The sequence below is a fragment of the Melanerpes formicivorus genome, unplaced genomic scaffold (assembly GCF_026170545.1).
Source record: "Melanerpes formicivorus ecotype bairdi unplaced genomic scaffold, bMelFor1.0.p_v2 SCAF_7, whole genome shotgun sequence".
Lineage (NCBI taxonomy): Eukaryota > Metazoa > Chordata > Aves > Piciformes > Picidae > Melanerpes > Melanerpes formicivorus.
In genome coordinates, this window is record NW_027142359.1 from 9962428 (window position 1) to 9988047 (window position 25620).

A 25620-nucleotide genomic window follows, 5' to 3' on the forward strand; every position below is an offset into this window, starting at 1 on the left:
GCTGTGTACTTTCTTTGTGTCTCCTTAAATGTGGGGAAGGGTTATTTAAGTAAATGTCTAGGAATTATTCTACTTCTCCTAGGATAAGTATATTTTGGAGTAGAGTAACTACTCTGCTTAGAGAAAAGAAGAATCTATGAATTATTTCCCAGGCTATCTAGAAGGTACTTCTTTGTCAGTTAGTTTATTTTAATTATACCAAGAAAAACTCTGTCCTTAATACCCTTTTGCTGGAGAGGGGAAAGCTCAATCTTGGATGGTTGTAGCAGGCAGTTACTTGGTTAAGAGCACTGCTTTCTTCCTATTATGGAAAATAGCTACTTTTAGCGGGAGGTGTGGGACTCTCATGTAAACATGAGAGCTTCACTACCAGCTCTGCAGTTCATACAGCAACAAGGGAGTGAAACCACAATGACTGATGAAAGAATGCAGTTTATACTCCCCATAATGCAGCAGTTGCTCCAGCATTGCTAATCTGCATTTGCCAAAGTAGTACAGAAGAACATTGCTAATCTGCACACATAAACCTGGCAATCTGCCTGCACTTATCAGCAAAGAGCATGCTCTGTCATCACAGTGGATGTATCATAACACTAAAATCTTTGTTCTTGGAACTCTGTGGGATTTAACAGCATTATGGAGAGTTTTTGGGTTTTTTGGTTGTTTCCCCCCCCCCCCCCCCCCCCCCCCTTGAAGTCGAATGAACAGAAGTTGTAAGATCTGTTTGTCTCTTTTTTGTGTGTGTGTTTGATGCTTATGGAAGTGCAGTAAATAGCAGTGTACCTCAGTCAGTTATATGAACTGGTAGGTTTTCTATGAACTCTAAAGTTTATATGAACTAGGAGGAATTTTTGCTACCTTTCAGGAATAGACCTCCAAATTACCAAAGGGGAAAATCCAATAGAGTTTGGCTTGTGTTAAACCATTTGGTATCTTGTTGAACTGTTGAAGTTTAAAATTGACTGTAAATAGCGCTCTTTAACAAATTGGCTTTTTGCTCTACATGTGGAACATAATCAACTTTCCTCCCTGCATCATAAAGCTCTGAGGAAGGATATCTCTCAGTATATACTGTGTTTCTTTGCCTTCCTGAGCCACCAATCCAAGACCAGTGGATAAACAACAAAGAGGTCCTGCAACGTCATAATGGGGAAAGACTATCTTTATCACAATTTATATAGTCTCTAGCAGTAGCTAGAGATCCAGGTTGGTCAGTTGTTAAGAGTGATGGCATGTCTTAAAAACTGAAATGGCAAGAGCTTGAAGTTGGATGTTTGGAACACAATTTAGAACGTAAAGCAGGCATATAGTTAAACACTTCATATTGTATATACTTAGTTCATACTGAAAATGCTTTGATAAAGAAGTGGCAGGCTAGAAGTCAAGAGTTTAAAAGAAAAAATTACGAGAAAGAACGAATATGTAGATACTGGGTAAGCAGGTCATGATGGATCATAGTGATTTTACGTGTGTATAGTATGTAATATGAAATCTCATTACATAGGGATGGTTAGATTTCTTGAATATGAAATTGAGGTATCTATGGTATTATTAAAGACAAATACATTGTGAATTGCACAGTAGCATTTATGCAATAAACCTACTGTACTAGGCACCAATTAAGTACTGTCAAAATAATGTAGATTGTATCTTCTAGTTGTTTATCAACAGCATTTGTTGAGAGGTTTAGTTGCAGAGGTTACACCACCTTGCCCCCTTTTTACTGACACTGGCCTGCTGACCTACAATTTATAAATTAATATCTGGGGTTTAAGGGCATATCATCACTCAGAACCCCCCTACCATCAGAAAGTCTCCTTTTAATTAATGTATTTTCTTAAATATTTTCTGCAGTGGCAGTCCTTCATTCTTTACTGTGTCTACTATGGCTATTGAAGGACAGGGGGTTCTTTTGGTTTTTTTAATCAGTCTTTTATGTGTGGACAGGTAGTATCTCACATTTTGTCACACTTTGTTTCCCAAACCCTATCTTCACTCCAAATGTTCTGTTTGGTGCCAGTTTCTCTTGACAGTTTGTGTTGAAAACCGGACCCATGGTTCTAACTGAGACCTTGTGAAGGCTTGTAGGGCACAATGGGTACCAGTGCATTTTGTTGCAAACTGCAATTAGCATGGTGTTAATTGCCTCTTCTGTAGCAGCAGGATATTGTATGTTCATGTTCAGGTGCTTATGTCCTCTCTTAACTTCAGACTATGTTTGCTGATCAGTGATTTATGTAGATGTTTCACACCCTGATGTGAGAGGTTAATACAGACTTTTCTTTCTTCTCTCATACCAAGATTATTTTGAATTGGAGTATATCATGTATTAGTAACCTGTGCTTTGTGGAAAATGCCTTGCACTTGATTTCCCCTCTTAAGGGAGTGCTGTGAGGGAATGAACACTTGTAAAAGCTTCCTGATCTGGTACATACAAAAAAATTGAGTGATACATTTCTGTGGCATTGTTTTGTAAAGACAGCCATCTTTTCTGAGGTGCTCAATTCACTTCAAAGCTTTGTATTACATTAACACCTTTGATGCTCTGTGCAAAAAAAAAAAAGGATGAAATACAGGACTATGTGGGATTACATATTAATACACAAAACAAAGGAACAAACAAAAGGTTGGAGGATAGAAAATTCAGTGCACAATTTTGAACAGGTTCTAATTTTCTTGGTTTTCTTTCTCTTACCTATCTTAACTCCTCCACTCCTAAAGGCAAAACCAAACCTGTCTAATGACATTTAGAAGTTCCCTGTAAAGACATGTTTGTGTATGTGAGGGTGAAAAAAAAATTAGGTGTGACTACCCATAGGAAGACTACGTTCATAAATTTCAGTATACACTTTTGTCAGGGAGGACTCACAGCTTCTGTTTGAGTTCTTTATAATAAAATGAAGATTGGTACCTACAAAGAATGAGAATATTCACACTCTTAGTTTTCCTTCATGACAGGAAGAAGTACAGAGAGAACTTAACTATGCAGTTGGGAAGTAAAAATAATCTGGTAATGATGGAGTTGATGAAGGTGTATTTTTAGGGAGAACAAAATCCTGAAAGTCCTACTCAGCTAATTTATTTACCAAACTTTCATCAGTTTTAATGTAGCAATTAAACAATAATGGCAGTGGTCAAATTACTCCAGTGTCTTCTATGATGTTTTGGTGTTCCCAGGTATTCTCCGGTACTATTTGTTGTCTTTCTTGCTAATTGGCATCATGAATTGTGTATTCTTACTTTTTCCAGATCAGAGCTTTAGGAAAAAACCCAATCCTGCTCAAGTACTATGTACTTTGAAGGAACTTTAAAATATAATACTCATATGCCTCTAGGCATTGGGGGATAATTTGTCTGGTTTTCCCGGAACAGAGGGAATCTGAGAACTTATGTAACAGGCTACATGTGGCTTGGTATTATTGGCTTGCACTAATTAAGGAGGAGGGAGAATGATGATACAGCCTTGCTTGTTCTAACAAGATCTGATGTCTTAATGACTTAAACACAATTATGCTCTTATCGTACATATGGCTGCAGTGTCAGTTTTTTTCAGGTTCCTTTTCTCAAGTAGCTTTAAACCTTTCATCCAATAAAGAGGGTAATACATGTCTGACTACTGTAGCTTACCCTTTTTTTTTTTCTTTTTTTTAACCTAAGGTGGGATCTTCCATTTCTGTGTGTTGTGTCCTTAATTCCCAAATATGAAGGGAGAACTGATTGCTCTACTGCTGATACACCTTTGTCTTTAGATATCTTTCCTGCCTTATCTTCACTGATCAGACTAGAAGATTTTTCTTCCAGGTCATTGGTGAAAACTGGTAACTCATCCCTGTAGGGCTTTGTGGAAAGTACACCTATTCATTGCCCATTCTGTGCTAAGAGGTGCATTTTCATCTTAGCTGACCAGATTATAAATTAGTTGCATGTATCCAGCATTTAAAAAACCAGGTTAGTTCGTATCCAGTTATATACCTTGCACTAATAACTGTCTTGCACTTTTCAGGTACATGTACATAAATTTTACAAGGGGCGTATGTTCATACTTTCATTTGTAGAGTTACAAAGAGAACAGTTCAATATGTACAGAGAGCTCCTCTTGAAATCCTTTTGTAATTTTAAAAATGTGTTTTTCTTCTTTAGAATCTGGAGCAAATATGTAGGTTACGCGTGAAATTGCCAACTTGCAGATAATCCAAAGTCTATATCAATAATTAATATACTTTATAGAAGACAGAATTAAATCCCTTGGAAAAAAGTGTAAGATATTATGCAGGTCATTAAATATATTTGTAGTAGAATAGAGACATTTCTCTGTAGGCCATTATTTCATATCCTTAACTACAATGAGTGTCTTAAGTCATCAAAAAATGAGCTATTAGTCATCTTTTTAGGACTGAAACTTTGGACAGCAGCACAAAATACTACCAGCACTTACTGTCATTTAAAAAGACACTGCATTCACTAGAGTGGTAACTGCGTGTCTCTCCCACTGGTTATATCACTTCTTGCTCTATGAAGCTCTTGGTTCCTAGTTTTTGTTGGATAATATTCATCATGGCAGCCATTTTGGTGACTAAATTGAAGTTAAATTAATATGAAAACAATTTTGCATGATTTTAAAATATATTAGTTTTTGAACTGTTGTTCCTGTTGTCTTATCCAAAGTGTAGTCTTCTAGATGTGTGTTTGGGTTTTTTCTGATTGATATTTTTCCAGATAAAATAACTTTCTGCTAGAATAGCCACTGACTGAATTTTCCTTTAAGGTTTCTGGAAGACATACATTGCTGAGTTCTTGTTCTTTGTTATTCTGTATCCTTCTCAATTCTTGAAAAGAATTTTAATACATGATCCCAATTTGCAGAAAATCATAATTTGGGTTTGGTGTTTTGTTCCATTTATGGGTAGCCTGTATCTTCTACTGGGTTTTTCTTTTGTTTGGTTGGTGTTTTGTTTTGGTTGGTTGGTTTGGGCTTTTTTGGTTGTTTTGCTTTTCTGTGTTTGTAGGGGGTTTTGTTTGTTTGGGTTTTCTGTTGTTTTTTGGGTTGTCTGGTTGCTGGTTGGTTTATTTTAAATATATATATACACTACTTTTTTGTACAAGTTTTTAAAAACCTAGGAGATAGCTGCTGGAGTAGAGGACACTAAACCAGGTTCAGAGAAATGGCTGAACAGGAACAGAAGTCAGGACTCCTCTGAGACGGGAGCACACAGTTCATCAATCCGAGAAGCTGCTTTGTCACAGAACAGCTTAACTTCTTCCTGCTGTCCTCCTCCTTGTTATCAAAAGATAACCAGAACCAAGTGCTTGGAGATGCTTCTTGAAAGTGTTTCAGTTGTATTATCTAAAGGACATCATTGATCTGTGACAACCCCAATAAAGCAGAGACCTTCAGATCTGTGTGTAGGCATGCTGTGATAAAGCCTATTGCCAGGAATATCTTTTTCCAGAAGGGTAATTTTTTTTCTCTCCTACAGCATAACTCCTACCTCTCCTCCTCTGCCTCTTGCAGTGGTATTAGTGTACGTGGTACTTTGCAGATTAAAATCGTGCACTGCTAATCTGTTGGCAACTAGACATGCCTCTATCTCCTACCTTCTTGTCATAGTTTCTGTGGACAGAATGATTAATGGGTTGTGATTAAAAAAGGAGTAGTATAAAGAAAAATATGGATTGTAATAAATAGACTTATAAAAAAAGTATTACTTAGTTATAATTTAAATTGAAAATGTATACCAGTTATTAGTATTACACTAAGTTCAAACAGAATTCCATGATTCAGTTTAAATGAAGGTTAGCTTTGAGAAGTAACAAGGTGAAAATGGAGTTCTCCAGTGCACAGCCTGGGGGAAATGCTTTCCTAGATGAAGTATTGTGTGGCTGTGCACTTTAGAAGGAGTAGAGAACTTTTTCCTCATTCTTACTTCCAATCGGCAAAGTAAGTACAGGACCTACGGAACAGGAAAACTGCTTTTCTTTGTAAATGTAGCTGTAAAGTATCATCAGGACTTCCTGTCATTGGAAGGCCGGCAGCATTGCAACTAAAACAGTAACAGATGAGAGTCACAATTTGTTCTTCTCTAAGCCCTTTTCATGAGAAAAGCAGGTCCAGAAAAGCAGACAAGATTAGTTGGAGCTCTTCTGTTTGCAAAACAAACAATGGGAGTATTTGTTGAAAGTAGCAGAGGCTTTCAGAGAACTTGATCTTAAAGTATTGCTTGAGTATGAATAGGGAGGTGGGGAATAAAGTGGGGAGTGAATGGTGGTTTATTTGCACTAAACATTGTCCAAAGCCAGCAGCTTCAGTAAATACTATCTCAGGGTGTATTATCATAGTATCAGTCAGGGTTGGAAGGGACCACAAGGATCATCTAGTTCCAACCCCCCTGCCATGGGCAGGGACACCCCACACTAGATCAGGCTGGCCAGAGCCTCATCCAACCTGCTCTTAAACACCTCCAGGGACGGGGCCTCAACCACCTTATGCCTAAGAGAAAATGTTCTGTAAATCTGTACTAAGGTACTTGTATTACTAGAAAATATAAATGAATGTGTATTTCAGATTTTATCTAGATTTGAAATGGATACTGAAATGACCTGAAGTGAATACTACCAAGTATCTCAAATAAGATCTACTACTGTAAGAACTAATTTAAAAATAACAACATAGTTGTACTTTGTTTGCCATTTCTACGTGCAAAATATTTTAACAATTGTCCAAAGTTGTACAATGCACCCAGGCTTTAAAACTGCCACTCAGTTTTCAGTTAAAAAGGATTTGTGGTTTTATGTAGGTAGTATTTACCAAAACAACTTAAGAGGTTATTTCCTTTTATCATCTTGTCCAATTGTACTTCAGCTGAAATTGACAATTAAGTTTTAGTTCTTAATTAAAATGTGCTTACAAATACTGTAACTACAAGCTAATAGATGTTTTTTAAGGCCAGGCTGGATGTGGCTTTGGGCAACCTGATCTAGTGGAAGGTGTCCCTGCCCATGGCAAGGGGCTTGGAACTAAATGGTCCTTGAGGTCCCTTCCAACCCTGACAATTCTGTGAGTCTAATCACTGGGTTTTTACAGTATTTTTAGTGAAAGAGATTTCATCTACACTTAGATGTTGAAATTATTTTTCCTTTATAGCATCTATGTCATGATTTCACTTGTTTTCACTTCTTTTCATCACAAACATGTGGCTGTTATCTTTTGAAAAAACTATTTCACCTGTGAGTTTAGGTTATTTCTTTATCTAAACTCTATTTAAATTAGTCAATTAAAAATACTGCCCTGTTAAATTACTCTGCTGCTTTTGTCTCAGGGTATATGATTTGGAATGGGTTTCCTTTTAACATCATGATAATGCTGAGCATGTAATAGATACGACTAGGTATGAATTAGAAGTCTGCCAAATATTTTAGATAGGTTTCTCTCAGTTTTGGATTTTTCAGATTACTTTTACAACAGCTTTGTAATTCCCTAATGTAATGGAGAAGAAAGGAGAAAAAGTGACTTAGACCTGTATCTATAATTGATGTCACTGATATACAATCCTACTCCTTCTGTCTCTCATCTAAAAAGATCACCTTTTTTTTTTCCATATACATAAAAAATTAGCTAACATATTAGAGCTATCAAGATACATGCACTGGGAGTGGAAATTTATTCCTTTAAATGGTAGGTTTTGTTGTGAATTGCTAATTAGCTTTTTCATTTTTTAAAAAGTTTTCTTGGAAAGAAAATGTAATTACTGAAGATAATACATCTAGAACAAATTTTCATGGCTTTTCCAAAGTAATTTTCAAGAGGAGCTTTAGTTACTATCTCACTGGCTTCCCATTCTTGTGAAAAGATGAGGGAAAGACAATTGCCTGCTTTGCCAGTATGCTGTTTAAATTTCAGATTATTTTCATTTCATCCTCAGCACAGCTGCCTGTCAAGTCTATTGATATTGATCTGCAGCAGTACTTAACACAGCCTGCATGGTGCTTTGCTTGGTGAAAGCTTATAGTGATGGGGACTACAGCCAGATGTCCTGTGAAAATCTCTAACAGTGGATGAAATAGACATCCCTGGGTGCAAGTAATTAGTAAAAAGCATTATTGGTGAAGCAGGATCTCCTGTGAGGGCATGCAGATTGCTGTTTCTTAAGTGTAACTTGTATACCTGAGTACAGAATTGGGAAGATGAAAAAAACAAAATCTACAGCAAAATAATTGTTTTGTGCCTGCATGTGTGTATACATATGTATGAGTCTTTCTCTGAAGAAGCCCTACCTACTTTTACAAGTTCAAGATCTGTCTTAAAGCTCAATGTTTACTCCAATTATCCAAACAAGTCAAAGGTTTTTTAATCTATTTATGAAAGCAACCATAACACACCTTTCCCACTTCTACTACAACATTGTTGTGGACCATATCTGTGTTTAGCAGCCACTGTTGTGCCTGACCTGTCACAATCCTTTAATGAGTAGATGGAAAAAATGTTGGTCAGCTGTCTGATTTAGTAATGCTATTTAGTCAGAAGCTTGTCACCTGCAAGGTTTTATTACATTAACAGCCATAGAGAAACAGATTTCTTGTGATCAGTGTAATGTTCTGTCTGGTTTAATTTCTTAAATGCTGCTGATACAGTTTTGACCTTGGCTGTTACTTCAGAAGAAAATGTTTGACAAGGTCAATATCCCTCTCTTGCCGTACTGTGCGGTGTTACGGTCTATAAATGTGGTATTCTAAACCTTTGAGGAAAAAGTTAAACACCACCTATCCTTAATGGAATTGCCATTACAGTAATGAGTGTGATGACCTTATTTCTCTGCCCTTTTTATGGTTAAGGAAGAAACAGCAAGAAAATTATCAGAAGTCTGTTCATATGCAAATACAGGAAGATTTCTTCTGTTTTCATGTAAAAATTGAAGATGGTTTTCCTCTGTTTGAAGATAGTTTGTTGAAATGGGCCAAGCATAATATTTTGATTGCTTTAGGTAATGTTTTCCTAGAAAGAAAGCTAATGCTAAGAAAGGTACTTACAGAGAAGGGCCACAAGGATGTTCAGAGGGCTGGAGCACCTCTCCTATGAGGACAGACTGAAGGAGTTGGGGCTGTTCAGTCTGCAGAAGAGAAGGCTCCGAGGTGACCTAATTGTGGCCTTCCAGTATCTGAAGGGGGCCTACAGGAAGGCTGGGGAAGGACTTCTCAGGATCTCAGGTAGTGATAGGACTAGGGGGAATGGAATGAAGCTGGAGGTGGGGAGATTCAGGCTAGATGTGAGGAGGAGGTTCTTCCCCATGAGAGTGGTGAAGCACTGGAATGTGTTGTCCAGGGAGGTGGTTGAGGCCCCATCCCTGGAGGTGTTTTAAGAGCAGGCTGGATGAGGCTCTGTCCAGCCTGGTCTAGTGTGGGGTGTCCCTGCCCATGGCAGGGGGGTTGGAACAAGATGATCCGTGTGGTCCCTTCCAACCCTGAATGAAACTATGAAACTATGAATTAACCAGTTTGGAAAAGACCTCTGAGATCAAGTCCAACCTGTCATCCAGCACTATCTAATCAACTAAACCATGGCACCAAGCACCCCATCCAGTCTCTTCCTTAACACCTCCAGTGATGACAACTCCACCACCTCCCTGGGCAGCGCATTCCAATAGCCAGTCACTCTTTCTGTGAAGAACTTCTTCCTAATCTCCAGCCTAAACCTCCCCTGGTGCAGCTCAAGACTGTCCCCTTTTGTTCTGGTGCTGGCCACCCAGGAGAAGAGACCAACCCCCACCTGGCTACACCATCCTTTTGGGTAGTTGAAGAGAGCAATGAGGTCTCCCCTGAGCCTCCTCTTCTCCAGGCTAAGCAATCCCAGCTCCTTCTGCCTCTCCTCATAGGGCTTGTGCTCCAAACCCCTCACCAGCTTTGTTGCCCTTCTCGGGACATGTCCCAGCAAGTCAACATCTTTCCTAAACTGAGTGGCCCAGAACTGGATGCAGGGCTCAAGGTGTGGCCTAACCTGTGCTGAGTACAGGGGCAGAATGGCCTCCCTGCTCCTGCAGGCTACACTGTTCCTGATGCAGGCCAGGATGCCATTGGCCTTCTTGGCCACCTGGGCACACTGCTGGCTCATGTTCAGCCTTCTATCAACCAGTACCCTCAGGTCCCTTTGTGCCTGGCCACTCTCCAGCCACTCTGACCCCAGCCTGTAGCACTGCATGGGGTTGTTGTGGCCAATGTGCAGAACTCGGCACTTGGATGTGTTAAATCTCATGCCTGTCAAGGTCCCTCTGCAGAGCTCTCCTACCCTCTAACAGATCAACTCCTGCCCCCAACTTGGTGTCATCTGCAAATTTACGGATGATGGACTCAATCCCCTTGCCCAGGTCATCAATAAAGATATTAGAGCATGGAGCCCAGCACTATCCCTGGGGGACACCTCTAGTGACTCACTGCCAGCTGGATGTGGAACCATTCAGCACCACTCTGTGGCCTCAGCCCTCCAAGCCAGTTCCTAACCCAGTGCAGAGTACTACTGTCCAAGCCATGGGCCGACAGCTTGACCAGGAGTTTGGTATGGGGTACGGTATCAAAGGCCTTGCTGAGGTCCAGGTAGACTACATCTGTTTCTGTCCTCAAAGTAGATTTTTTTTTTTTAATATTGGATGCTTACAAGTCAGAGGCATTAGCTTCAACACCAATTTTTATTTTTTTTTATCTAAGATGCTAAAAGATGCACATTTTCCCCAGCATACAACAAAAACACAAATTTGGCCCAAGGAGGACAGTCACCTGTCAAAGATGAGTTTCTGGAACCAAACCCCTAATCCTGTGTACATAATTAAATGTTTGTTCATAAAATACTTTTCCTGAGTAATTTAAGTCTGTATTTCCAGTATTGCATTTTGGCAAGAGTCTCACATGAATTGCAACTGGGATATACATTTTCTGAGGAAACTGAGTAGAATGTAGGATCTAAAATCTTACCCTGAAAAGCCAGTCCCAGAACTGTGCAGATACAGCCGCCTCACCATAATGTCAGTAAACGAAACTGTAAATTATGATGTGTTAGGGTATGCACAGAAAAGCAGAAGGAAAATGAGGAGTCTGTTCAGATGGAAGTATAGGAGCATTTTACATTGGCTGTTCAGTAATTCCTTCTTGTTTACCCCTTTTTGAAAGATAACATCCTCTTTGCTTTCAACTTTTAACACCATTTTCTAACGTAGGTTTTATGCGGTAGGCTGAATTATGCTGGATTGAAGTCTGCATTGTTTTACACTTCTGTTGACAGTATTCTGGATTTATATTGTAGCAGAGCAGCATGGCAGTTTGCAATGTTCAGCTGGGCTTTGGGTGAGTTCTGGGGTTTTTAACAATAATCCTGGAGTTCAGTTTGAGATTTCCATTGATAATTTGGCCCTACTTTGGTTTTACAAATCAGGGAGCTACAGCTAGTTTTGTCTCTCATAGGAAAGCAGTGCCCTCTGTTTACCTTTGTTTTAAAATATATATAAAGCTTGACAGAAATACAGTGATATTGAGAGCTCAGTATTTGAAGCCAAAGAAAGTTACAGTCTTTCTCAGTTTAGCCATACATTTCCCATGAGTTTCTGTGATTTTGTACTGAGAAGGATACCAGCTAATTTTAACGTGATGGGAAGGCATTAGGTGGTTGCCCAGAGTGGTTGTAGATTCTCCATCCTTGTTGATACTAAAAATTTGACTGAAAATGTTCTTGAGAAATCTGACCTAGCAGGACTTGTCTTGGGAAGGGAGTTTTTCTAGGTTTCTAAGTTGTTTATCTTCTTTTTTTTTTTTTTTTTTTTTTGGTTGGTTTGGTTTGGGGTTTTTTTGGTGTGTGGTGGTTGTTGTGGGGTTTTGTTTTGGTTTTGTTTTTAAATTTGGAGTTCCTCTTCAGCAAACTGCAGAAAATTTAGAAACTTCTTGTAGTCTGTCTCCAACTGAAACTCATCTAAATTGCAGTGAGTAATCAACCTTCCAATCTCTGTTGTGTCAAACACATTAATTGAACAAACCAGTATATTGTACTATTCATCACTGTAATTAAAGCATCATTTTTCTCTCACTCTTATTAGTACTGTGTGTGGAAGAGCTCATTACTAGAATGTAGTTCATCAGAACCCAGGGCCACTGAGCAGTAGGAGTTGTGTTCAATGTTGAGAATCATGTAAAATTTAATCCTCTGTATTATTTTAGGTAAAATCTTAATAAATCATTTTAATACCAAGTTGGTGGCACAGGTTCTACCAGATGGGTGTTTTACATTCATTCAATGCTTTAAACCTTTTAAGAATTGTGAGATAAAGTTTGAGAGTAACTAGTTTTCATATAAAGAAAAAGGCAAACCAGAAAGGCAGGTTAGTCAGAAAGCATGTTCTATCAATTACCTGAGCAGCAAAAGCTGCCATTCAGAAATGATTGTCGCTGTTTTACTGTGAAAAGGATTAATGAGAAGTCTGTGTTGGAAAGTCTCAAAACTAGTCGGCTCTGATAACATACTGAGCAGTGGCTCATGAGTGGCACTGTCCATGGGGCTTGTAGCATGCTGTGGTACAGTGTCAGACTAAGTTATGCACTAGAGAAGATGTGCTTATGCTTTCTCCTTCACTCTTATCTTCATGAATTAATATTCCAGTCTCTTTTCTCTTTTCCTTTCTTGTATCTTCTTTCATATACTTAGAGCACATCGTTCAAACCTGAACTCTTCACCCCATATTCTGTAGCCAACCCACTTTGACTTGTCACTGCTCCTGTATCTCCATGAGGAAGTGGTAGTTTCCCAGCACTTCTAAGGCTGTGTCCTTTCAGCAGATGTTCTGAGATGAACAAATTTGGATACTTCTTGCTGATAGCTGCCTCTGGAGGCATTTAGCTGAGCTGCCAGAAAAGTTAAACCACTGCTTTTAATGTAATTACTATGCAGGCATGAGCAAGGCAGGAAGAAGGAACTACTTTTTATTTATATATGGATGTAGTTGGTTTATTGCCTAAGTCCTGTTCCTTTTCCCACTTCTGTAGTCTTCAAGGATTGTTGGAGACAGTTGTAACAAAAGAAGTTCAGGTGGTATTTTATATCTTAGCAGCTTATTTGTGTTTTAAATGTTTGGAGCATAACAGCAAGGACATGGTACATATATGTTACGGAATGCAAGTTTTTGTAAGGAATTTTTGGTTCTGGTTTATCTGGGCAGGATTTGCAGGTATGATTTAGGAAAATCCTAATCATCTGCAAATACAAAATGCTCTGGGAAATTTGATGCTGATGCTTTTTGTTCATCTACATGTGTTCAACTACCATGTAATCTGTTAATCTACATTAATTTGATGATTTTGTCTAATCTATCCAACTACCAATGTTTTATTTTTGAAATATGGAATGCTTGGCAGAAAGGCACTGAAGTACCTTAGTGGTTTTAGCATTAGGCACTTGGTTGTGCTGGTAAATAGGCTACAGGCAACTTCAGGAGTAATTAAGTGTATTAAAAAAAAAAAACAAATCAGGGTAGATAGAGTGAATCTCTAAAATATGCCAAAGTAAAAATAATGTGATGAACATCATTTGCTGGCTCTTGATTCCAGAGCAGGTATTTTGTTTCAGTATGACCTAGAGGGTGACAAGGTCTCACTTGGTTATGTAATTCAGACAGAATCTGGGAATCTCTATCAAGTATTTAGTTAAGATCAATTAATAGACTATTTAGATTATTTAATTCCCTAGCAAACAATGAGGAAACCTTAGGTAGAAGAACTTGGAAGTGCTATCAAAATGCTCAAGTATCTGCACTTAAATCCTTTGTTTTCAGAAGTGAATTACATTTCCCATCCTAGATGTGTATAATCAGTCAAATAAATATTCACAAAATTGATTACTGAATTTTAAAAGTTAACCAGAACGTTACAATAAATATTGGAAGTAAAACATATTCCCTCCACCTTGCAGAACCTGTTGCAATGTGTTTAGCATGACTCAGTAATACTTGTTGCTGAGCAAGCGTCTTACTAGAGTCAAGGGCTTCTGCTTCATGAAAATGCAGTGAGGAGGTAATTTGACATGATCACTCCATTGCAGGACAGGAATAACTAGACAACTGGGTTATCTTAGAATTGTGCCAGGCATAAGAACTGTGAGAGGCTAGAGAAGAATTAGATCCAGAAAACATCAAACAGAGCAGAGCTGATTATTTCAGTGCAATTTTGTAGTTTGTTTCTCAGGGTGGTAGACAAAAATTGACTCACGTTCTTCCATTTACTGGTTTAAAAATATATACTCTTCTGAGTGTCCTGCCTGGACTATAAAGAAGGTAATTTGGAGTCACTTTGTTGATTCTGAAGATGTTTATATTTGATAGTTTATATAAAAGAGTTGTGACTTGGATCCAGTCAGTGTGGATAAAAGTTGGGTTTTGATAGTACAGAGTATTATCTAAGGTCATCCCTTTCATTGTTGCCTCTGTTTAATGAAGGAGTTTGAAGTTCATTAACAGTTTACTAGAAGCATTGAAAATGTGACTCAGCTAGCTAGTTGTAAATATTTTTTCCCCTTTAATATATTTATAATGTTTTGAGCCTATTGACTTCTAGGAACACTTCGGTGGCTTTCTCTCTCTGTTGGCAGTCAGCTTCATAGCTACAATCAAGTTTTATAAATTGATGATCCAACATTGGAAGCGAAGACTATGAAATCCCCACCAAGAGAATTGCCAGTGATTGTTGGGTTTTTTTGCAGGCTGCTATTTGAGCACAGACACAGTAATCAGTGAACAGTTGCTTTTGAAGATTCTGCTTCCAAACCTGTTTGGAGCTTCCTCAGTTGTCTGACCTCAACTTGAAGGTTGTATCCACTCCACAGGCAGGGGATGAAAACAACCCTCTGGTGCAGCAGGCAGCCGATGTGGTTCTGGAGCACTCCACATGACCCTGCTCTTGCATCTAGAAAATATGTTGTAGTGCCCTGCCTTAAGAAATAAATTTGGCATTTTTTTTGCCATTTCAGTATCTCCATTTTGTTTTCTGGAGAGGTTCTGGGATGGCACTCAGATGCCATTCAGACTATTTTTCCTTGCTAGTATATCATTGTTGCTTACAGTAGAGCAGTGACCCTTGCATGTCTAAGACAATCCAAGTTTTCACTTCTTCCTTCCTGATTTGCACTTGCTAATCTACCTTTCTGCAGTCCGAGCTGGAAACTCCTGCAGAACTACATGGATTTGTATGGCAGACCCAGGCTTTGCAATTCCTCACACGGTTTATGAGTAGTTAGTGTGATTCTCTGCCTGAGCTCTTTCTTTGTGCTGCATTGCAGGGTAAACAAAGGAGTTGACTCTCTTGTATCTTATCAGTGTTTCACACTAAGAGTGCAGGCTTCTCAGGAGGCTGGTCATGGGCAATACTCCTTGTCTTTTCCTTCTCAAAGACTTAGGGTGGCAAGAATTCATCTCCACAGCTTTCATTCATTTGTCTCTAATAGCTTGTATCAGTTGTTGTCGGCAGATGAATATGGTGAAAAGAATTTGTTCTGAAGAAGTCATTCAGGGTGGGCAGGACTGAGGAGGTGCTGGTTCCTAACCTAGCTGCACTACTTGTGTTAGGAGCATGAATGAATTGAGTGGCAGATAAGGCTCTCTGGTCACATCCAGGGTCCAAAGAGAATTGGCTGTCAGGAACAGGTTTGTGAATGTCTTTAGTTAGCAGACAAATTATAGTTTGACTTTTTGTCACACAAAACAACTTAACCACTTCAATAAAAAGTGGTATGTGCTGCTCCCTGCTTCTGAAGCCAGCATCATCACTTTCATTGTTGATACCACCAGTAAGGGCTAAGTCTGGATCTGTTCATATTTTTCCGGCTGGGAATTCTGGAATAAATGGTGTGTGCATTACCTTAATTATAATGATTAGACAGCATATTGTTGTGTGACTCATGTTGTTCATTACTGTTGCCATGGCTCTTATAGCTACATTGTAATAGATTTATATGAATATTTTCAGTAGAAGTGATAATTTTTTTTGTTTCCATTGTGGGCTGTTTTTAAAGGCGATATTAAAAAACCAAAACCTCCTCTGGTTCATGAGAAATGTTGCTTACTGCTTAGCTGTTGCTGTTCTTATCATGAAACAGAAGCAAATCTGGTAAGCTGTAGGCAGTGCCTCTACAAACCACCATGATTTTCTTACTGAGTCATAAGACTCTAGTGTAAATCTTGATTGTTGTTCTCTATTTTAATTCTGGGGGTTGGTTTTTGTTTTAATTTTTTTTTTAACTATTAAAAAATGAAAATTACTTTTGTGTTGGTTTTGTACTTAAGATGAGTATAGTTGCATCTTTCTGGATTATGACTTTAAAAACACAAAGTTCTATTTACAAATTTAGTCTTTTTATAATGAAGGTTGTTTATCAGGCAGGCTCAGCTTTTATTTCCAGTACAAATAACATTGATCGGGCAGAGATTCTGTTTTTGCTACAGTGATGCATTTAAAAGATGGCTTCAGCTCTGTTAGAAGTGTCTTAACATCTAAATCCTTAGAAGTGCTTATTCTTTCCGTTGCCAGTTTTTTACTTCTGCTGTTAATTTTGTTAAAGAAGTTATTTTAATTCACAGTAATCATTTTTTAAAATAATGTCCCTGTGCTTTTTTTGCCTTCTCAAATCTGTTGTTGTTTGTTTTCATTTGTCTTTAACTCAGAAACTGACAACCAGACAGCAAACTTGCAGTATTTAGAGTTTTGGTCTTTGCATGTTTGTGGCTGCATTGAGAAATGGTACTTAAGAAAGTGGACTTTCGGTTTGCAAACTAATTGGGTATTGCTGCTTTGCTTTGTAGAGTGCTCACTTGGCCATGATCGATACTCTTATGATGGCATATACTGTAGAGATGGTCAGTGTTGAGAAAGTGATTGCATGCACTCAGCAGTATTCATCCTTCTTCCAAGCTACAGATCTACCCTATGACATTGAGGATGCTGTCATGTTCTGGATAAACAAGGTATGAATACTGGAAAAGCAAGCTGTGGTTTACTTTGTAGTGCTTCTGTGAGTAGTGATGAGTGGGTATGTATGCAGGTATATCAAGACTGTATCTGATACAGATTGTTCCCTCATCAGCCATGTATGGATAATAAAAGCAAAGTTTGCAGAAATAACTTAAATGTTATGGAAACCAAACAAATGGGAAGTCTAAATAAAATATTGAAATACACATTACATATGAGATCAGTTACTGTCGTGTTGAGACACCATGACAACTGCTTGAGGGCCTCTTTTTGGCTGTAGGAATTGTTGTCTTATTGTGTAATTTATTGTGAGGTAAACCCAAGGTATTCTGTTTGTATTTGAACACATCTTGCTTGATCAACCTTTGTTGTATAATAAAATCAAGTAATAAGGATACACTATTAATGAAATGTGATTGAGCATAATAAGGGGCAGGTCAGTTTGCACAGCATAAAGCTAACAACTGGTTGCCTCAGCATCTGAAACTGACATTTGCTGATTATGCTTCAGGGCTATAGTCTGGAATATTTGTTTAATGATTTCAGTTAAGTTGGTGGTAGTAATTTATAGACTTTTTGAAAACTTACAATTTCTTTGACTTGTTTCCTAGAAAAGACCACTGAATAAACTATTTTGTCTTTAGGTAAATGAACATTTGAAAGACATAATGGAACAGGAACAAAAACTAAAAGAGCATCACAGTGCAGAGTCTGCTGGAGGTCAGAAGGTAGGTATTGGGAGTTAAAACATATTAAATAAGGATAAGCATTTATCTGGAAATAAAAACTACATAAATATGTATAGGTAAATACACATTTGCAGACACTGAACTTCTAAACCAACCTTCTAGTACATTACTAGTTTTATTGTTTCCATGAAAATACCCACTTACAGGTAACACTAAATGAGTTTCAGATTTTATTCCCAGATGCCTTTTTTGACAGTTAAATCTTTGATAGCAGGGAAACATCTGTTACGTTAATTTTAAGGAATTTATTAAGATTAGTACTTCCAAGTGAATTAAATCTGTAGTCAGATCTGATATGAAAAATACAACCACATTTGTATTCACAATTTTTAATGTTTGGGTTTTTTTTTCCTTGTGAATTGCACTCATCTCAAAAGAAATCTGTATGTGGTATCATGGGAAGTTTTGCTCTGGCCGTGATCCAAGACTGGGTGATTACAGGTTTTATTATATATGCAATAAAACCAGATTATGTTTGATTCCCTTTCCTAACAGGATTTTATTTCCTTTTGTTTGTGAAGCATAGTTAATTAAGTAGAGTTTTAACCATCAGAATAGGTACAGTTCCAGAGTAGGTGAAGTTGATTGCTTCAGAATAAGATCATGAATGCTATTGTGATATAATTATTATTAGGGAATGGGTAATCAGTTTGAACTCACAAACTTCTGAGCTACTGCAAGCTGTAATCCTAGTTTCATGTAAGCAGCTCTCTCCTTTTTAATTCTACTCTGAGGGAGTTGCAGGTCACCTAGCTAGGTTAAAAGTTCAGCCTCAGAAAGCATGAACGCAGTGAGTGTCCTTGTGCTGCTGGTTTGTTTTTAAATAAAGGAATGATGAAGGGTGATTAGTAAGTGTATGACTCCAAAAAAGAAAATAGTATCTTTTTACAATAGTAGTGTGACTCTGATCTCGGAAACTTAATCTGTATTCAATAGTGCTAATAGCATAGAAATACAAAGAATAAGGTGTTCTTGCTAAGTTCATTTCTCAAAATCAGATGAAACTACTCTGTTTTATAAATCTGTGATGAACCCTCTTACAATAAACAGTAAATCACTACATTTCTAGAAATTCTAGGCATCATATACACAGATAAATAAATGACACAAATGATAGGCTGATTTTTTTAATTTCCCCCCCCGTTTCTGGATAGATAAAAACAGTATTGAGAGATGATGAGGTTGAAGCGAAAACAAAAGCTTCCTGTAGAAGAGAGGAAAGACTGTGTATGATTTTTAGTTTCAGGTAGTCCTCTGGATCTTGATCAGCTGGCGATTTGTGTTTAAACTCATCTTTTCCTGGTAGAGTCTCTGCATCTTCTTTCAGAATTAGGATTTCAAGTTCTGTGGTGCACAGCTTTGAATTTCAGCCTTCCATTGAATAATCTGCAGTGAATGTTGGGTTGCGCTGATTACACTGCTGGTTTTTAATACAGTCAGAGTTTTTGCCAAAACTTGTTATTTTCCAGTCTAATTCTGTGAGTTATGACTGAACCAGCCTTAACAGATTCAAGCCCAATTAATGCAAACAGTGTGAGAGAAATAAATATAGGGCTCTTTATCCAAACACCTAAGTTCTATAGCGTTGTGGTTTTTTTTTAATTAGTTTAAACAGTGCCTTTTTTTTTCTTTGGTGAAAGTCAAATACTAACACCAGAGTTGCACTTTGAATTTGGTGTGTCACAATCCCACACTGATAGCAAAAGCTAACCTGTCAAGAAGACGAATTTGCAGCAGGGTCAGCTTCTTGAACCGGTTAATGCAATTAATGCCCAGCCGCATGAACACAAATGATGTTGCAAGCAAGATAGTGGAAACAAGTATTTAATGACGGGAATGACTATCATTTTTTGACACCAAAGGATGAATTTATCCTGAGTTAGTCATATTTAATTTTATTTTTTTATTAGGGAAGATTAAACACTCTTTTTTGTAGAACTGTAAACCCTCAACCTGAGACACTGTTTTGTTCTTTTGGTTTTTGTTCTGCTTTGTGGGGCTTTAATTGGGTTTTGATTTTTTTTTTCCGGTTGGTTTGGTGGTTGGTTTTGGTTTTGCTTTTTTTGAAACTTAGTGAGAAGTCAGTCATGATTCTCCACTCTTGTTTTATAGGGACCAATTTTTTAATAAGTTTCAGGGTAAAAGAAGTTTGTTTATGTTGATAAAACATTCTAATTCCACAGACATTTAATTCCCATTTTGTTAGCCAAGAGACTTCAACTTTTTTGTCTCTTTTCTTTGTTACTATAAGATTCATAAATATGTACTTTGTAAAGTATCTTTGAATTCAAACTTAGCTCAAGAGGCCAAGAGACTTAGAACAATCATATTCATAGTCTTCTCAACCATAGTTTGAGTGGATAAATAAAAATATGTATTGGATCGCTATTTTTTAGTTCAGTTTGTGCTGTTGTCGAGAGCTAGTCTTTGGAATTGACAGAAATGTGTTTTGCTTAGGTTTCTTTAAATGGTAGTTCTTCAGCCTATCATTAATTACATATTGATGAACCTTCTAAGCCCAATTCTGAGATACACTTCTTGATAAATCAAAGAAGACTGTTCCTATTAGTGATATGTAGAATGATAGGCAGCCCAGGTCTGATCTCAGTCATTTCACAGAATGTTACGGGCTGGAAGGTACTGGACCTCAAAAGATCATCCAGTCAAACCCCCCCTGCCAGAGCAGGATCACCTATACCAGATCACACTGGAACACATCCAGGCAGGTCTTGAGTATCTCCAGAGAGGGCGACTTCACACCCCCCCAGGCAGCCTGTTTTACTTAGAAGCTGGCTTTATGATTAGATTTAGAATTCCTAATTGCAATTAAATTTATTTGTTTTCAGATCCACATACTTTTCCATGCATTGACTGTATTTCAGTGAGGTGAAGAGAAACTGAACCCTGGGGAAAGTGCTTTACTTGGGTGTGACTGTAATATCTGAAGCCACACAAGGACATGCATCTCATAGTTCATTCCTTCTTAGTGGCTTTGGGATTTTCCAGTGTAACAGTCCATTGAAATGGAGGAGAATATTCACAGTAGGGAGGGGAGTTACTAATGTACACCCTTTCGTCTACAGTGGTTTTCTTTCATGACTGCAGTTACTTCAAGGCTTCAATAAAGGCACAGTATTTTATCAGCTACATGAAATAATAAGCTTCCACAACAGTTTTTTTAATACAGTTTTTAAAACACTTTTTCATAATTTCCAGAAAATACTTATCTTCATTTTAAAAGATAAGTAAATTCATGTCTGCATTTAGGTTTTTGGTTTTTTTTTTTCATTTTTACAATTAAATGAATAGCATGGTGGAGTTTTCTGTGTGTATTTATGCTACACAATATTTTTATTTTTATTTTTCTTACAAGTTCTTAGAGTTACAGAAAAAGTCACTGATTTCAGTGTACTTAGGATTAAGCTTTTAGATCAGGTTTTTATTTTGTGTTTTCTGATTACGTGAGTTTAGAATTGCATACATCGGTTTTGATCACTTCTCTGCCAGTAGCCAAAACTCCATCTACATTTTGGGTCATTGCACATCATTCAGCTGATGCTAATGTGATTTGTCATTGTGAAAATATAACTGCCTGTGCATATCTTGTTCTGAAAACTGTCATATAATTGTTTAAAAATACTGTTAAATGTTATAATTGTAGTTGTTTGGCTTGAAGTAACTAATGCAAACCTCACTGCTAATGGTTGTATCATATTACAATGTGTTTATACCTTTTGTTTCATTGCTTTAGCTTTCCTGCTTCCTCATATGTGCTGCTGGAGTTCATTCTGATACTTGTGGTATCCAAGTCTCAAATGAATTCTTCAGTCAGATTGCATATGCAGGGTACAATTAGATGTGTGAAACCATTAAATAAAACTGCACTGATCTGATAATCTTATCTGTTCATGTGGGAAAATTATAATGTTGATCTACAAAGACTGCAGACCTACTTCTCCAGTGTTATTTCTGCTAATTAGCTCAAGATGCAACCTCTTACAGTGCCCTAATGCTTACTATTAGATTGCAAGTCACTGTTACACAAAACAATGTTTTAAAAAATGCTTTGTAAAAGAAATTTATGAAACCTGATAAATTGTTCCTTTTGTGTTTTGTTTTTTCTTTGCTTTTTTGCTTTTATTCTTTTTTCTACTGCTTCCTCTGAAGTCTCCCACCAAATGGTTTTGGAAACTGGTTCCTGTAAGTTTGCCCAACTGCTTCACTTTAGATCAAATAGCTTATTTTGGGAATGGCTTTGTCCATGTCACGCTGGTCTAATCATTCATTTCATTTGTCTGTACAAGATAATATTATAAGAGATTGCTCTGCAAACATGTGCATAATGCAGGTTATTTTCAAGGTAATCTGTGCAAAGTAAACAAGATAACAATGCTGAATAAGGAACTACTTTATAGGCAGTCAAGTTTGAATGAGTTTGTATAAGGCAGTGCTGCCTGTTAAGGACATCAAATCATGAGGGCTTCTGCAAATTAATTTTTCATAAGCTTTCAGTGAACATATGCTATTTGGTACTGAGTCTCTTAAAATGAGATTTGCAGAAGTAGTTTTTGATTGATGCCACATGTAATTTGAAGATGTCCGATTTATTTCAACAGTATGTAATCATTACACTATTAGTATAGAATTCCCTATTTTTTTCAGCTGATTTAAGATTGCTATTAATGTCTCCTCACACCAAGTAAACCAAAGCAATCTATTTTTAATGGGACTAATTTCATTAGAAGCACTAAAGCAGCTGCTCAGATGTGCAATAAGACGACTTTGTTTTCTTTATGCTGTGTCACTTCGGGATTATTGCTGCTTTCTGCTGTCTAGTAATTCACTCCTGAAATGCACTCAGATTGTTTATTCTGCAGTCAGCTGTTCAGGTAGATGCAGAATTGCGTACTTCTGGTCTGAATTCCAAAGAACGAATTCTGATCTGTCATTCTAAGGATTACCAAATAACTGATCCAGCTGTCCCTCAGCTACTTGTTGTCATAACTAGTGGAAGTTTGCTCATACGTTATGAAGAGAATGAAAAGTAACAAGGCAGTTGCATGTAGGCAACAGCAGAAATTACGTGGTGTCTGTGAAACCAGTTTAAAATTACTGTCTTCAGCGCAGACTAATCAAAATGCAAACAGATAAATTTAAGCTATACAAGCAATTTCTTTATAATACTATCTGTTGCAGTTGTGACACATACACTGCTCTTCACATTGTAGTCCTTTAATTTTGTTTTGAAGAACTTTTAAGCCCACTTTTTGTCTCATTCCTACAAAGTAGAAACTGCTTCAAAGTAGTTTCAGAATGTTTTGTTCTGTTTTTGCCTAAGGTGTCAGCTTACTAATTCTCAACTGAATAAAAATAATATTCAAATATAAAATAATCTATTGAAAACTAACTCAAGTTTGCCTGCTGGTTGTCCATAAAGAGTTTGAACTAGTGATTCTTACAGTACTTTGGGTTTGTTAGTTTAGTAGAGATATAGTTGAAACCTAAGTGCTACTGACAATACAGTAGGAAATCAGGGGCTGAAGCTGTTCTAACAGTTCAGTCTTCTGATTTCTTCCCTTTCAATAAAACAACTATTTCATAGCGATGTAAGATACTCCTGAGCACACAGGCAGCTGAAAGTTTACTCTGAGGAGTAAATTTACAGCATGTTATCTACTGTGTGGTAGATACACATTGTTAACGATTAACTGGGAGTACACATGAGCACTTGAAGTAGCCAGTGTGCTATTGGTTTGTCTTCAGCTGACCTTGTTTATATGTAAGTGTTTCAACCATACCGAGCTTCTTTATGTAGAGTAAGTTCAAAGATGCTAAATCAGGCTGGTTTAGGATCTTGGGAAAAAGATGCCTGTATTAGCACTTCTCTTTAAATTAGCACTAGAGGTTTATAATAAGTGTAAGGTTTCGCGTTTTGCATTATTGAATCCATTTTTAGTAGCAAACATTGCAGTGAAATTAATGAACTTCCAAGTGAAGTTTATGGAAAACCAGCACATTTACCATTGACTTTTAGTATAATTTCTTCTATCTTTTCAACAAAATTGATAACATGATACATGTTATAACCTGATATGCTAGGTTCATTAGGGTGTATAAACTTATTTTTCCTGAAGTAACATGCCTGATACACACTCTACAATGATTTAAGTTCTTTTTCTAGGCCTGCTGATGTGACACAGTTTCCAGCATTTGTAGGCACTGTTCCTAAGGCTGGTGAAAGCACACATGAAGTGACAGACTTTTTCATGGGATTCACTATACAAGACCACTGTATTATCAATTTTGAATATTTTTGAATACTCCATTAAAAATATGCTATTTGAAAGACTGTACAGATTTCACAGGGCTTGTCAGATGAAAGTACAAGAGCTCACCTGTATCCTGTAGGTTAGGATTTCATAATAGTAATATTTTATAGACTTGATTTCAGTCATTTGAGGAGGAAGCACATGGGTATGTTAACATGGTGCTTGAAAATTAAAGTGTTTTTCATCATCGTGTGTGTCATTGTATTGCTGTAGAGTGAAGAAGAACAGGCTTCCACTGCATGCATAATTGGCCAAGTTAATTAGAAATTGTAGGGAGTGTTATTGACATTGGGAAAAGAACTTTAGCATGTGGAGCACTGACATGGTTTTGTTTGGTGTTAGCAAACATATCCCATGCTTGCCACCCAAGTACCAGTGTATTTCAAGTATGTAATAATGACTAGGTCTAAGGAGGTTGTTAAATATGATTTGGTTGAAATATAAGTTCTCTGGGCCAAATATAAGCCCTTTGTTTTCCTTGACCTGATGTGTCTTTTGTTGCCAGATTAGACTTGTATTTCATAGGCCAGTTTTGACATTTGCTAAAATAATCCCATGTGATCCTTGATAGAAATCTAGTGACAGCAAGCATAGCCTTCAGGGTTAGTCTGTGCTTCCACAGACTTTTTTTACCAGCAAAGTGAGCTTAAACAATTCCCACTCCACCCTTAAAACCTTCAGGCCTGCCCATTCATTCACTGCACAAATAATGAAGGAGAGAGATGATGTAGATGGATCAATGGTTTTACTATGCAGTTCCATCAGCAATTGTTCCAAAACAGCCAATATATGGAGAGTTAGCTGCAGCTTTGCTGGAAAGGATAACATCCACAAAGACTGTTCAGAGTCCCTACAGAAAGACTTCCAGTTTAGTGTATATGGGTGAGTGAAAATAGTGTGAATTTAACTCAGAAACACTCCTGGCATCTTAGGTAGCAATGTGGTATGAATAGAAAAGTAAGCCTTCAGTATTAAGAAATGTGTTAGTAAATAATATTAACAAGTTGAAAGCTGTAGAATTTTCTCCATATATTTCCTTGGGAAGGAGTCAAAAGAAGTGGAACTTCTTGCCCAACTTCTCCACCCCCTGGGAAAAAAACACAACCAAACAACAGAACAAACAAAACCCCCAAGACGTTCACTGCAGCTAAATGCAATCTTGGTGTTCTGAACTAACAATCTCTTCATATACCAATTTACTTTTCAGAATGTTTCATCTTGTAAGTGAGCCAATGCCTGGTTGCAACATTTGACCATTAATGTTTCTCAAAGTTTATGGCTGCTTGCAGTGGACCATGCTAGAAATAAGTAGAGTCAATCAAACACAAATGTCATTGCTTCTGATTTTGTCATTAAGTCAGTTATGTAAAGGAGGTTTTTTAGGGCATGATTCTTGGGTGTGTTAACTTCAGAGTCATTTGACTTGCCAGTAAACTGAAGTTACACCACCTAAGGATTTGGTCCACTGCTTTCACACAGATCATTTCTGGTTGTGTAAGTCTTGAATGTTAGTTAAGGTACATGACATGACTTTAGTGTGCTATGCAGAGATGGTAAAG

At 37.4% G+C, this 25620-nt stretch overlaps 1 protein-coding gene across 4 annotated transcripts in view; it reads left to right on the top strand.

Moving 5' to 3' along the window:
• CAMSAP2 (calmodulin regulated spectrin associated protein family member 2) overlaps positions 1–25620 on the top strand; it is a 77224-nt gene that overhangs the window by 18934 nt on the left and 32670 nt on the right. For 2 of the 4 annotated variants that reach the window (XM_068140928.1, XM_068140929.1), the window contains exons 3-5: positions 16815–16976; positions 17628–17711; positions 21900–21932. In XM_068140928.1, coding sequence (XP_067997029.1) covers positions 16815–16976; positions 17628–17711; positions 21900–21932 — 279 coding nt within the window. The remainder of the gene's footprint in view (positions 1–16814; positions 16977–17627; positions 17712–21899; positions 21933–25620) is intronic. The other 2 variants (XM_068140930.1, XM_068140931.1) reach the window with 1 other exon arrangement.